Source organism: Ranitomeya imitator, chromosome 6, assembly GCF_032444005.1.
Source record: "Ranitomeya imitator isolate aRanImi1 chromosome 6, aRanImi1.pri, whole genome shotgun sequence".
NCBI classification, from domain to species: domain Eukaryota; kingdom Metazoa; phylum Chordata; class Amphibia; order Anura; family Dendrobatidae; genus Ranitomeya; species Ranitomeya imitator.
The window spans coordinates 168310680-168325000 of NC_091287.1; the positions used below are offsets into that span (position 1 = coordinate 168310680).

The 14321-nt window shown below is 43.8% G+C and overlaps 1 protein-coding gene across 2 annotated transcripts in view; it reads left to right on the top strand.

The window, feature by feature from the left end:
- LOC138642238 (cytochrome P450 2C20-like) overlaps window positions 1-14321 on the top strand; it is a 126825-nt gene that overhangs the window by 83406 nt on the left and 29098 nt on the right. For both annotated transcript variants that reach the window (XM_069730290.1, XM_069730289.1), the window contains one exon: window positions 4161-4302. In XM_069730290.1, coding sequence (XP_069586391.1) covers window positions 4161-4302 — 142 coding nt within the window. The remainder of the gene's footprint in view (window positions 1-4160; window positions 4303-14321) is intronic.

Consider the following 14321-nt stretch of genomic DNA (forward strand, 5'->3'; position numbering starts at 1 on the left):
AGTTTAAGGCTATGTGCACACGTTGCGGATCTGCAGCGTTTTTTGAGGTGCAGAAACGCTGCAGATCCGCAATTGATTTACAGTACAATGTAAATCAATGAGAAAAAAAAAATGCTGTGCACACTTTGCGGAAAATCCGCTGCGGGAACGCTGCGGTTTAAAAGAAGTAGCATGTCACTTCTTTTTTGTGAATCTGCAGCGTTTTTGTACCTATTCCATTATAGAAAACCGCAGGGGTAAAAAACAGCAAATCCGCAAGAACACCGCAGCAAAAACAGCACAAAAAACGCTGCGGAGCCGCACAAAAAAACCCGACAAATCCGCAGGTGCGTTTTCTGCCAGGAGAGGCAGAATCCGCACCAGAAATTCCTAAGCCTAATCCGCAACGTGTAAACATAGCCTTAGGTCAGAGAGGGATGGTTAGGGATGAGCTAGCAAGGTGCAGGGACAGGTAGTGATGGCTTCTTGCGGACATGTGTGGCACTTGCGGTTTTGCACTTGCGGTGAGACAAAAAACACTGTTAGCAGCGTTTTTTTTCCATTGCTGCAAGTACCACATTTGCCGGATTGCGGCAAAACCACAAGTGCCGCACATGTCCGCAAGTCCCATAGGGAATTAATAAGGCTGAACACAGTCTTGCCGTACGTGATCTGTTACTTGGCAAATGCGGAAAAACTGCCATTTCTACTGCAAAAGGCTACTTTCATATCAGCAATTTTTGCCGAAGTCACTGCCAATAGTGTCATACTCTCCAACGGGCCAGGCAGCACTAAAAGTGCCTAGGGCAGGATAAAATCTAAATATGGCCCTGGGGTATCCCAGCGGTGCGATGCTGTGGGTCCAGTGTCGGCGGTGAGGCAGAGCAGAGTGCGTTGCATGGAGCAAGGTCCCTTCCTCAGAATGCCGGTGGTAGAAATGTGGCAATGCTGCAGCCCGGTGTCCACGGTGAGCAGAGCCGATTGCATCATGGTTTCTCAGCAGCCATTTTCCTGAAGCCGAGGGCCACCGAGATCTCAATCTGCGCATGCTCGGCCTTCGGCAACCATTTTCCTGAAGCCCACAGCCCCAGGAAAATGGAGCGTGAGATTCCCAGCCAAGATCTCAATTTGTACACACGCCGCCTCCAGCGGCCCACGGCTTCAGGAAGCTGGCCATAGGGAAACCAATGATGCACTCCGCACTCCTCACCGCCAACACCGAGCTTCAGCATCGCCACACTTCTGCCACTGCCGGTACCCTGATGAAGGGACACTACTACACCACTGCCGCAACCCCCTTGTAAGCCTGTGTTCAGACTATAAGACGCACCCCCATTTTCCTCCCAAATTTTTTGGAAAAAAAGTGTGTGTTATAGTCCAAAAAATACGGTAGGTTACCACAGTCCCCACACAGTATGGTGTTTACTACATTCGATAGGAAAAAAAGGGGAAGTCCAGCTCACCATAGTAGTAATCCCAGAAGGCTCGGAGCACGGAGACGCTGTGTCAAGCGTGAAGAGACCAGAAATAAAGAGAAAATTCCAGCTCGACGAGGCGTGAAAAGTAAAAACTTGATACTTTATTCACTTCATGTCAGAAGCAGAGGATGAAACATCAGCACAATACAATAAAAACACTATCTACGCATTTTAGGTGACAGGGCACCCTTAATCATTGATATCATGATTAAGGGTGCCCTGTCACCTGAAATGCGTAGATAGTGTTTTTATTGTATTGTGCTGATGTTTCATCCTCTGCTTCTGACATGAAGTGAATAAAGTATCAAGTTTTTACTTTTCACGCCTCGTCGAGCTGGAATTTTCTCTTTATTTCTGTTTACTACATTCCCCATCTACAGTATGATATTCACATTAGTCACCCATATACAGTATGATGTCCACAACATCCCCCTATACAGAATTGTCACTACAGCCCCACATACTATATGATATCCCCCACAGGCCCCCTATATATAGTATGATGTCCACCACAGCCTCCTATAGAGCTTCCCATACAGTATAATGTACCCCACAGACCCCCATACAGTATAATGTCCCCCACAGCACTAAATACAGTATAATGTCCCCACAGCACTACATACATACAGTATTTATACTGTATGTATGTATGTATGCATACAGTGTAATGTTTTCCAAAACACCCCACAGAGTATGATGGCCCCATAAAGTATGATAGCCCCCACAGCCCATATACACAATTTGTTTTCACAGCCTTCCATACAATATATCACCCATGGTTCTCCATACAGTATGATGACCCCCCATACAATTTGTCAGCCACCGCACCCATACAGTTTAATGTCGCTCACAACCCCCCACACAGTTTGATATCCCTCATAGCCCTTTTTCCACAGTATAATTGTTAGGCGCTGTTATTATCCAGCTGCACAGGGTAGATCCCAAGCCTTGCCTGCATCTGCGGTCTCCCATCCAGCTTTGCCCACTGCGGCTGCTGCTGAGCATAGACATCGGTTCCAGCGTTTTTGCTGAGGCTCGTGCTATTCGTCTGGTTACTGCTGGCTCTTCATCCAAGGCTATTGTAACCAGTGGTAGGCGACGAGCGAATGTTCTGGAGACTTGAGTCCAGAAATCACCCTACTGAGCATACTTATGATGTGGCGATGTCTCATTGGTGGTCGGTCGTCAGCTGCTCTGGTAATGTGGCAGCTCCGGATTGGTCCACAAGCAAGGTCCTATCCGACTGGACTTGAGCTTTACATATAAAAAGCTCTCAGAGGCGCATGCTCGTGCTCTAGTATCAACCATGTACATGTGTGTATGAGTCATTGTAGCAGTGTAGTCTATGTCAGCATGTGCTCAGGGTCGGCGGTAAGAAGATAGAATTCCGGCGCCTCCGGAGAGGAATTGGCTGAGTTTTTTGGCTGCCTGTGTGACCACTGTTTGCTATTTACCCCGTGTGTGGCTTTCGATCTCATGTGAGGTTAACAGGGATCATGTTTAGTGCCATACCTGCTCTGTTACTGTGTGCGAGTGACACAGCTTTACTGCAGAGCATTTTTTCCGTTGCGATGTGCGAGTGACACAACCTTGTGTACCATTCACTGAGTGACGTGTAACTCAGTGTGAGCTAGCTATTGCTCGCTGTGTGTTCTGCCATTGTTCATACTAGCTGCAGTTTAACATCTCTGCATGGTGAACCCCGGGTTGCGATTGCACTATTGCATTATATTTATTTAGTGCAATCCGCCAACCCTAACAATAATGTCCGCCACAACGTACCATTGAGTATGGTGGTCAACACGGCACATCATTTAGTATGATGGCCCCACATCCTTCCATACAGTAAAGTTGCTAACTATACTGTACAGTATGATGTCCTTCACAGTACCTTACACACAGTATGATGCCACACCATCTAATTCCAAGGGTAACAGTAAATGAAAATAAAAAAGAAAGAAGCCTAAACTCACCTAATCTAGATTCCCAATCCTCTGCATCCTTCATCTCCTCTTCTATCTTAGCTGACAGTGTGCTAGAATGGGCAGTGCAATTATATTAGTGCGTGGAGCTGCAATATAATGTCTTGGACTCAACACCATATACAGCTCTGGCAAAAATTAAGAGACCACTGCAAAGTGTTCAGTTGTCTGATTTTTCTCTTTATAAAGGTATATTTTTGAGTAAAATGTAAATTGTTCTTTTATTCTATAAACTTCTGACAACATGTCTACGAATTTCCAACCAATAAATTTTGTATTTTTTTTCTGAAAAGGAGAAACGGTCAAAATTACAGAACAAAACTGTGCTTTCAGACCTCAAATAATGCAAATAAAACAAGTTCGTAATCATTTAGAAACAGCAATACTACTGAAATCAATATTTTGTGGAATAACCACGATTTTCAATCACAGCTTTCATGCGTCTTGACATGCTTTCCACCAGTCTTTCACATTGCTTCTGGCGCAAAAATTTAAGCAGTTCTTCTTTGTTTGATGGCTTGTGACTATACATCATCCTCTTGATTACATTACAGAGGGTTTCAATGGGGTTCAGGTCTGGAGATTGGGCTGCCCATGACAGGGTTTTGATGTGGTGGTCTCTTAATTTTTGCCAGAGCTGTATATCGTCTGAATTTTATAAAATAAATTTGTACACACGACAATATAAAACTAGTGATAAATCTTACTATTTTCTTCTCAGGAAAAAGGCAATCCAACTACAGAATTTACCTATGACAATCTAATAGTCAATCTGATTCACCTGTTTTTGGCTGCAACAGAGACCACCAGCACCTCGCTGACATATGCTATCATTATCCTACTAAAGTATCCAGACATTACAAGTAAGCAACCAGGCATTTTATTGGCATCATTATAGTTGTTGTGGAATAAAGGGCAAAAAGCTCACTTTTGATCAGCTTAAGGGCTTTTTCAGATGAGCACATTTTATGTCTCTGTGTTGTCGGTATGCAAAACTGATAACATACGGACAGTACATGGACCGATGCAGGTGAATGGGGTAGTTTCAATGGTCTGTGTGTAAAACACATGGCATCCATTTTTTACAAGTCCATAGAAAACTGAACTTGGCTTTGTACGTTTTTTTTAACTGTTTATGTATAAAAACGGATGTCGTACGTATGTCATAAGGATGACAGTATGGATAAGAATGAATGATTTTTCATACACTTGTCTGATCCCTGCTTAAGACTGGGGCTACCAGAGATTGCTGTATGCAATTCCTATATCACAGCATAGTGCAAGTGAATGTGGTCGCATTGCAACTCAAAAGGTACTGCGACTCCGGCAAACAAGTTGCAAAAAGTCCAAATGATTCTGACTTTTTTGAACTTCTCTTGGTTTTGATACTGTGTGGGTCACATAGTCCTATCCACTTGCCTTATGGTGCATATAGTGCATGCACTTTTGTTAAAATAATTGTTTATTAGGGGAAAATGTTTACAAACATATGGAGGGTACGAAGGGGAGACCAATGTAAAATAAGTAAATATGTAGAACAATACACATAGTGTTAATATTGATATTTTAAGTAGAATAAAGGAATTACAAGTCTCCAAATAGCCCTAAAGGGGAAGATTAGGAAAGAAGGAGGGATAAAGGGAAAAGGTAAGAATGGGAAAAGGTAAGAATGGGAAAAGGAAAGGAATGGAAGGAAAATTTAGGAAAAGGATGTAAGGGAGGCAAGAAAGGAGAAATGTAAAAGAATAAGAAGGAAAAGTGAAAATGGAAAAGGTGAAGAAAAATTAAAAGAAATATGGTGGAAAAGGTAAAGGGTGATTGCCTATATAAGCAAACGATAAAGAAGGGTAAGGAAAGATTAAACCATGGAAAAGAATTAGACAGAGGATAAAGGTAGGGTGTGAAAATCAATATAGACAACTAAGGAAAAATCAAAGTTATATATTTACACGTTTTAAAGGGAACCTGTCACCCCCAAAATGGAAGGTGAGCTAAGCCCACCAGCATCAGGGGCTTATCTACCGCATTCTGGAATGCTGTAGATAAGCCCCCAATGTATCCTGAAAGATAATTAAAAGAGGTTAAATTATACTCACGCAGGGGCAGTCCCGGTCCGGCGCCTCCCATGTTCTTACGATCACGTCCTCTTCTTGTCTTCACGCCGCAGCTCCGGCACAGGCGTACTTTGTCTGCCCTGTTGAGGGTAGTGCATAGTACTGCAGTGCGCAGGCGCCGGGAAAGGTTAGAGAGGCCCGGTGCCTGCGCACTGCAGTACTTTGCTCTGCCCTCAACAGGGCAGACAAAGTACGCCTGTGCCGGAGCCGCAGCGTGAAGACAAGAAGAGGACGTCTTCTGATGAAGATAGGAGGCGCTGGACCGGACCGCGACACCCATCGGACCGGACCACAGCGGGACCGCCCCTGGGTGAGTATAATCTAACCTCTTTTTCTCATCTTTCAGGATACATTGGGGGCTTATCTACAGCATTACAGAATGCTGTAGATAAGCCCCTGATGCCGGTGGGCTTAGCTCACCTTCCATTTTGGGGGTGACAGGTTCCCTTTAACTGGTTGACAATCGAGAAATGTCATACAAATTGGACTCCACAATGGAAGAAAAAGATGCATTCTGTGTAAACCATTTGGAATCATATTTTGGAAGACAATTGTCTTTAAGTGCTAAGGCTAGTTCAAACATGTTATGTGTTGTGATTTTATCAGTTATATCTTTACACTTCGCTCCGATGAGTAATTTGGAAATTGCAGAAACATGCAAAGAGATTTGTTTGTCTTCTCTAGTAAAGGGAGTCTGCTTCTAGGGATAAGAGAGAAAGTTGTGAGGACATACAGTATATATTTTTTGTTTCCCTAATTCATTTAGTAAATTATATATCTTTTTCAATAAAGGTTTTATCTTTGAACAAGTCCAAAAAATATGCTTAATATTACCTCTACAATCTCCCCAACAAAGATCGGAATAATCTGGATACAATTCTTTCAGTCTTTTCTGAGAAATTGTTTTGTTTAGATCTATCTAAGTCGGATAAAGGATTATTCAATAATATGGAAATAGCTCTTGGAAGGACAAGATGAAGTGTTAGCTTATTCTTTATGAATTTTCTGAGGTCTATTAATTTGAGGAGTTCCTCCTCTGGTAAGCCATGTGTGGATTTTAATGCTTGAATATTTATTATAGTAATTTTTGTTTTCACCTGTGAATAAAGAAGAACAATCACTTATTCCCAATTCAATCCATCTCCCTAATCGAAATTTAGAGAAAATTGTATGGAAGATAGTTATGGAGATATTTTCCAATGATACAGTGGACATGTTGCTCATAGAGAGTTTATGTAATATTTTCCATTTAGATCCTCTTCCAAGACCACCCAATTGTGTTTATTATTTTTCAGAAGCCAGTTTTTACTCAGTAAAATAACATTTGCTTCATCACAATATGCTTGAATGTTGGGTTGAGCTATGCCCACTCTATCTCTACTTTTAAAAAGAAGATTTTTTTTACAATTCTTGGAGGTTTGTTTTGCCATATGTATCTAGATATAGATATATAATCAGTGAGACACATATATATATTTCATCCAGCGCGAGATAGCTTAAAAGCCGGTAATTCAATTGCCGGCTTTGCTATCTCCTTCCTAAACCCGACATGATATGAGACATGGTTTACATACAGTAAACCATCTCATATCCCCTTTTTTTTGCATATTCCACACTACTAACGTTAGTAGTGTGTATGTGCAAAATTTGGGCTGTCTAGCTATTAAATTAAAGGGTTAAATGGCGGAAAAAATTGGCGTGGGCTCCCGCGCAATATTCTCCGTCAGAGTAGTAAAGCCAGTGACTGAGGGCAGATATTAATAGCCTGGAGAGGGTCCACCGTTATTGCCCCCCCCCCTGGCTAAAAACATCTGCCCCCAGCCACCCCAGAAAAGGCACAGCTGGAAGATGCGCCTATTCTGGCACTTGGCCACTCTCTTCCCATTCCCATGTAGCGGTGGGATATGGGGTAATGAAGGGTTAATGTCACCTTGCTATTGTAAGGTGCCATTAAGCCAGATTAATAATGGAGAGGCATCAATTATGACACCTATCCATTATTAATCCAATAGCATGAAATGGTTAAAAAAAACACACACAATATTGCAAAGTATTTTAATGAAATAAACACACAGGTTGTTGTAATATTTTATTCCACTCTCAATCCACCTCGAACTGTAACAAATTAAAAATAATAAACCAACAATATCTCATACCTTCCGTCGATATGTCCCACGATGTAAATCCATCTGAAGGGGTTAAATTATTTTACAGGCAGGAGCTCTGCTATAATGCAGCTGTGCTCCTGCCTGTAAAACCCCGGGGAATGAATGGAATGTAGGTCAATGACCTGTAGTTACCTTCATTCGCGGTGAGGCGCCCTCTGCTGGATGTCCTCATATGACCTCGAGCCTGGGAACTTTTCTGAATATTTTCCCACGCTCGAGTTCATATGAGGACATCCAGCAGAGGGTGCATCACCGCAACTGAAGGTAACTACATTACCCCTTCATCACCCCATATCCCACCGCTACACGGGAATGGGAAGAGAGTGGCCGAGTGCCAGAATAGGTGCATCTTCCAGATGTGCCTTTTCTGGGGTGGCTGGGGGCAGATGTTTTTAGCCAGTGGGGGGGGGGAGGCAATAACGGTGGACCCTCTCCAGGCTATTAATATCTGCCCTCAGTCACTGGCTTTACTACTCTGGCGGAGAAAATTATGCGGGAGCCCACGCCAATTTTTTCTGCCATTTAACCCTTTAATTTAATAGCTAGACAGCCCAAATTTTGCACATACTATACACACTACTAACATTAGTAGTGTGGAATATGCAAAAAAAATGGGGATATGAGATGGTTTACTTTATGTAAACCATGTCTCATATAATGTCGGGTTTGGGAAGGAGATAGCAAAAGCAGGCAATTGAATTACCGGCTTTTAAGCTATCTCGCGCTGGATGAAATATTAATATATATATATCTATATGTGTCTCAATGACATATATATATATATATATATATATATACCTATTCTATGTGTACACATTTATTCTACCTATTCTATTGTAAGCTGTCAGTGTGATTTTACTGTACACCGCACTGAATTGCCGTCTTTTCTCTCTAACACCGCTGCGTATTTCTCGCAAGTCTCACTGTTGGTCTGTGTGTAATCCGTATTTTTCTCGCCCCCATAGACTTTCTTTGGCGTATTTTTTGTGCAATACGGTGACAAACGCAGCATGCTGCGATTTTCTACGGCCGTAGAAGACCGTATAATACAGATCAGTAAAATACAGCTGATAGGAGATGGGGCATAGAGAAGCATTGTACCGTATGCAATCCGTATTTTCAGCACCTCTCTTACGTCCATAAAACACGCTAGTGTGATGCCGGCCTTACTCTGTAGCTGCAGCAGAACTCTTCACCAGTGGGACAGGGAGCTGACAGTGAGGAGGACTAATCTAAAATTGCAGGTGTCCTCCTTGTTTCAGTGGTGGTGAGTGAGGTAGGTGAAACATAAATGCACACAAGCTGATAGGGTTTTAAAGTGAAGGGTACTTTGAGGAGGGAACAGTTTTGGAAGATGCTGAATTAGTACCTTGTTGACGGTTCCAGCATCCTCCATGATTTCTCTGTGCCTTACAACTATTGGGTATCCACGCTAGACACGTGGCATGAAACTGTCTCTCTACACCTTGGAGGTCCGGGCCTACCCTGCCGATAGAGTTTTGTCAAAGTGGGTTTTTAGTGCCACTGGGGGCATTATAACCAATAGACGCATCCACCTGTCAACTGAAAATGCCGAAAGGCTGAATCATCAAAATTAACAAGGGCTAGATTGGGCCAGATTTCTCTACACCACCAGATGACTGCAGTGGAACATTAACTCAAATTCAGTGTAGTTTTTTTCTTGGTCTATTCCCATGCACCCATTCTCACCCAAACATGGGTATACGCTTCAGGATTTTGTTTTTTTGTGTGTCATTCTCCTCCTCCTCCACCACCATATCAACAGGGTGATCATGGTACTCTCTCTATAAATTTTTTAAGGGTGTTTATGATGCCCGCATTAACAATTTTTAGAGGCCTACCTCGTATATTCTTTGATATACATATGTATACCCAGGGATAAATGTTTTTCACCCCATGCACTTAGTGCATAGGATACCCACTCATTAATAATAGGAAAAAAAAATGTTTTCTGAGACCCTCCACTACGTCTCTTTAAAAAGTATTAAAATGCCTCCTTCTAATTTTTGGCATCCCTTGCACTTAGTGAATATACTTACCAGTGTAAGAGACTCACTCCTTAGTAATTTGAAAAAAAAATGCTTTTCTGAGGCTCCATCTTCTACTTGAAGGAACATTTTTGTAAACGAAAAGAGCCAGTGGGTAATATACAGTATGATCCATTGCCTTGTTGTGTGCTGTCAGGTGGTTGTCACATAGGGAATTTTCATACTTCCTACAGGATTTCACAGATGGGACAGGAAAGTTTGTACAGTAAGTGCACAAGTTCCTGGTCTCCTCCATATCAGGTTGAGTAGATGCGAAACTCTACACTATATTCCCCTCAGGGTTCATGAAATAACAGTCCTTGATGCTGCTATATTAAACTTATCACTTTTTTCAGAGCTAATTCAATTAGATTCTATTCTTTTATAATAATACCGCTCTTATTTACACTTAGTCTATGGTGAGGTGTGGTAGTAGGGATAATGTATTACAGCCTTCTAGTCAGGGATTATTGCCTTATAAATTATAATCTTTGCTGTTGCTTTTTTCCATGCACTCATCGACAGATTCATGTTTTTTTATGGTGATCTGTGCTATGAAATTCATCAAAGCTGGCAGCAGTGCTTGCGTTCCTCCAGAGTTTGTTGCTGCCACGTACAACAAAAAATCTTTTCATGACCGATTCAATTCCTTCTATATTCTACAATAATACTGCTCTTATCTGCAATTCCTGCAGGGTAAGGTATGGCAGTAGTTATAACGTATAACAGGCATCTAGTCAGGGATTATTGCTCTATAATTTCTAAGCCTTGCTGCTGCTTTTTCCATGCACTCATTGACTAATCATGTTTTTTACGGTGATCTGTACTCTGCAGTTTGTTTCTGCCTAGTACAAGATAAAATTTTTTATGAGTGGTTCAAATCCCTTGTATATTCTACAATAATACTGCTGTTATCTGCAATTCGTGAAGGTGAGGTGTGGCAGTAGGTTTAGCATATTACCGGAATCTAATCAGGGATTATTGCTTTATAAATTTTAATAGTTGCTGCTTTTTTCATTGCACTCATTGGCAATTTGTTTTTTCTTCTCCCAGTTCCATTTTACCCTCCATTTTCTCTCTGGGGAGAAGAACACTCGTGCCGACGCTCTCTCCCGCTCCTTAGTGCCATTAGAGGAGGAGCCTTGGCTTATTGTCCCTTCAGAGAGCCTGAGAACTGTGGCTCCGCTTTCGCTGGAGTCTGTGCCCCCAGGCAAGACTTTCGTACCATCTAATTTGTGACCGGAGGTTCTCTCTTGGGCCATGGTGGGTGGACATTTTGGGACCAAAAGGACATCTGAGCTTCTAACGAGGACGTACTGGTGGCCGCATATGGCCCGTGACATTGGGGACTATATTTGGGCGTGTCTCCTGTGCCAAGAATCGGTCTCCTCGGCAACAGCCTGCTGGGCCACTTTACCCCCTGCTGGTTGCAGACATGCCCTGGGAGATGGTCGGGATGGACTTCGTGGTCGGCTTACCCAACCTCACAGCTGCACCGTTATCTGGGTAGTCACCAACCATTTTTCTAAAATGGTGCACTTGGTGCCACTTCCATGGTAACCTTCTGCACGGGCCTTGGCGGCATTGTTCATTAAACATGCTTTCCGTCTACATGGCATGCCTGACAAAATCATGGGTGGAATTGCTATCATGGGTGGAATTTGCTTTGAACAACGCCGTAGCCGAATCCACTGGGCAGACCCCATTCCTTCTTAATTATGGCCAGCATCCGCATGTCCCTGTGCCCATGCCCGTGTCATCCACCGATTCTAGGGTGGCAGACTGGGCGGTAGAGGCACGTGACATTTGAGACCACACACATGATGCTATCTGGGCCTCCAAGGAGAGAACGAGGGTTTCTGCCGATGCACACCGGCACCCCGCTCCGACCTTTGCTCCTGGTGACTTAATGTGGCTCTCCGCCCTTAACGTCAGGCTGCGATTTGAGTCCACTAAGTTTGCGCCTTACTACATAGTCCCTTTCAAGGTTCTGGAACAGGTTAACCCTGTGGTTTACCATTTGGCTCTTCCTCCACACCTAGGTATCACCGACACTTTTCATGTACTCTTAAAACCCATCTATATGTTCCGGTTTTCCCAGTCATCTGCTGGGACATTGGGTTTGTCCACGGACGAGTACGAGGTGAACTCTATCTTGGGGTGCAATGTGGTACATGGCAAAAAATACTGTCTGGTGGACTGGAAGAGTCACAGCCCAGAGGACAGAAGCTGGGAACCTGTGGAGCACATTCGGGCTCCGCTGCTCATTGCAGCCTTTGAATGTATTGAGGCCCAAGGAGGAGGGGTAATGTTAGATGTTGAGATCCTGCCGCTGCACAGGGGGAATCTCAAACCAAGTCCGCTGTGGTCTCCCATTCTCCTCCAGCTGCAGTGGAACCTGGTCAGCAGAGACGTTGGTCCCAGCATCTGGCTTAAGCTGATACTGTGTGAATGGTTACTGCTGTCTTTCCAGGCTCTGCCTTTGTAGGTAGCACTGATCAGCAGCGAGCAGGCCTTTCTGGGACTAAGTCCTGCTTTTCCCATACTGAGCATGCCCATGGGATGTCTTCCCATTGGAGGTAGGGGGTCACATGCTCAGGTCCTGTTGCGGCTCCTATTAGACCATCAGGAAGGTCCCGGAGCACTACTGCTATAAAAGGTTTGCATGGCCGCTCGGCCATGCGCTAGTGTAAACTTGCTAATGTGTGTGTGTGGATGTATGCCTGTCGATGGATGAAAGCTCCAAATCATTCCCATCCCTAGTGTTGTTGCCTGCTCGTGAATGGTGGAAGCTACCTAGCGCCAGACAGTGCTACTCTGCACATCCAGCACACAATTCAGCATCTCTCAGCAGCAACCGCCAGTGCAGCGCCATGCGCTTAGTGCGCTTTCCTGGGCCTGGTTAGGGTGGTTAGTGGTGCCTGCCAGAGCGGCATTGTACACACTCTTGTGCGGTAAATTATTAGTTCAGTTCTATCCCTGACACCATAGTAGCGGTGTCGAGCGTAAGAGGTCTAGTGAACTCTTTCCCCGTGTCTTGGGACAGAGTTCTGTGATTCTTTACTTGCTCTCACTGTGCGGTATCACGGCCCTGTGACGCAACAGGGTTCATTTCCTTCATACCAGGTGAAGCCAACCCGTGTGTTTATTCACATTATATTGCCATCTACTCCACCATTACCAAGCAGCAGGTGTCCTTTCTGCACGGTGGACCCAAGACTGCGAACGTACCTCATATCCTCTCTAATTATTCACACACAGTGATTTTGCTTTTTTTTGCAGATTTGCATTGCTTTCAATGGTGAAAAAACATTGAACAGGAAATGTATTTTTTTCTCGCCATGTGGCATGTGAGACATGATCAGACACATTTTGTTTAATTTATGAAGGAGGAACTCTGAAAGTCACAATTTTTTTTTCAAAGCCATCAGGAGGGCATCACTATTTGTAGAGGGCCTTCAGGCGGCCCTTAATATTGTTAGAGGGCCAGCAGGTGGCCCTCACTATCCTCAAAGGGCCACCTGGTGGTCCTCACTGTAATTATAGAGGGCCAGCAGCCAGCCCTCACTACGTATTTTTGGAGGGCGATTGCTATTGCAATATAATTTATCCATCTGAGGTGGGCAAATATTCTTTTTCATATTAATGCTGTAAAGTTTAAAACTTGGAGGGCCAAAAGGCAGCCCTGACAATTTATAGAGACCAAGCAGGCAGCCTCCACTATATTTAGCGGGCCAGCAGTCGTCTTCTGGACAGATGTAGTTTTTTGGTAAAGCATATGAATCTACTGTTTACTGTAAATGGAATGAGACCTACAAATACAAGAACACAGTAGCTAGCTACTAGCTACAGTCAAATACGGTAGAGGTTCAAAGATATTTTGGATTTGTTTTGCTGTCTCTGGCCCTGAATGCCTTGACTGTGTGCAAGGCATCATGAAATGAGATGATTACCAAGGGATTTTGGGTTGCAATGTAGTGCCCGGGGTCAGAAAGCTGGATTTGCATCCTATGTAATGGATCTTCCAGCAGGACAATAACACCACACATACTTCAAGAAGCACCTGAGTATACAGTAGATCACTGAAAAGAGGGACCATCTCGCCTGGCGAGAGTTTAGCCGCTGGGCAGTTTGCAAATACACCAAATTTTTGTGGTTGGGGAAAACTTGGAAGGGAAAGTGAGCCCCCTCCAGGAGGTGTCTCCACTCCGAAAAAGCCAACTTCACGGCTAGTGACTCTCTATCCCCAATGGAATAATTCCTCTCTGCCAGTGTGAAGGTCTTGGAGAAGAAGAAGCAAGGATGCTTCCGACCTTGAGCATCCTTCTGGAAGAGGACTGCTCCAGCACCGACGGAAGAGGCATCCAAAGTTGAGAAGTGGGGAATGAACTGGCGATAATAGTTGATGAACCCCATAAAGCGCTGCACCGCTCTGAGAGAATGGGGTTCCTGCCAGTCCATCATAGCCTGTAGCTTGGCGGGTTCCATAGCCAATCCTTGGGCCGAGATGATATAGCCCAGGAAAGGCAAATACTCCTGCTCAAACACACAC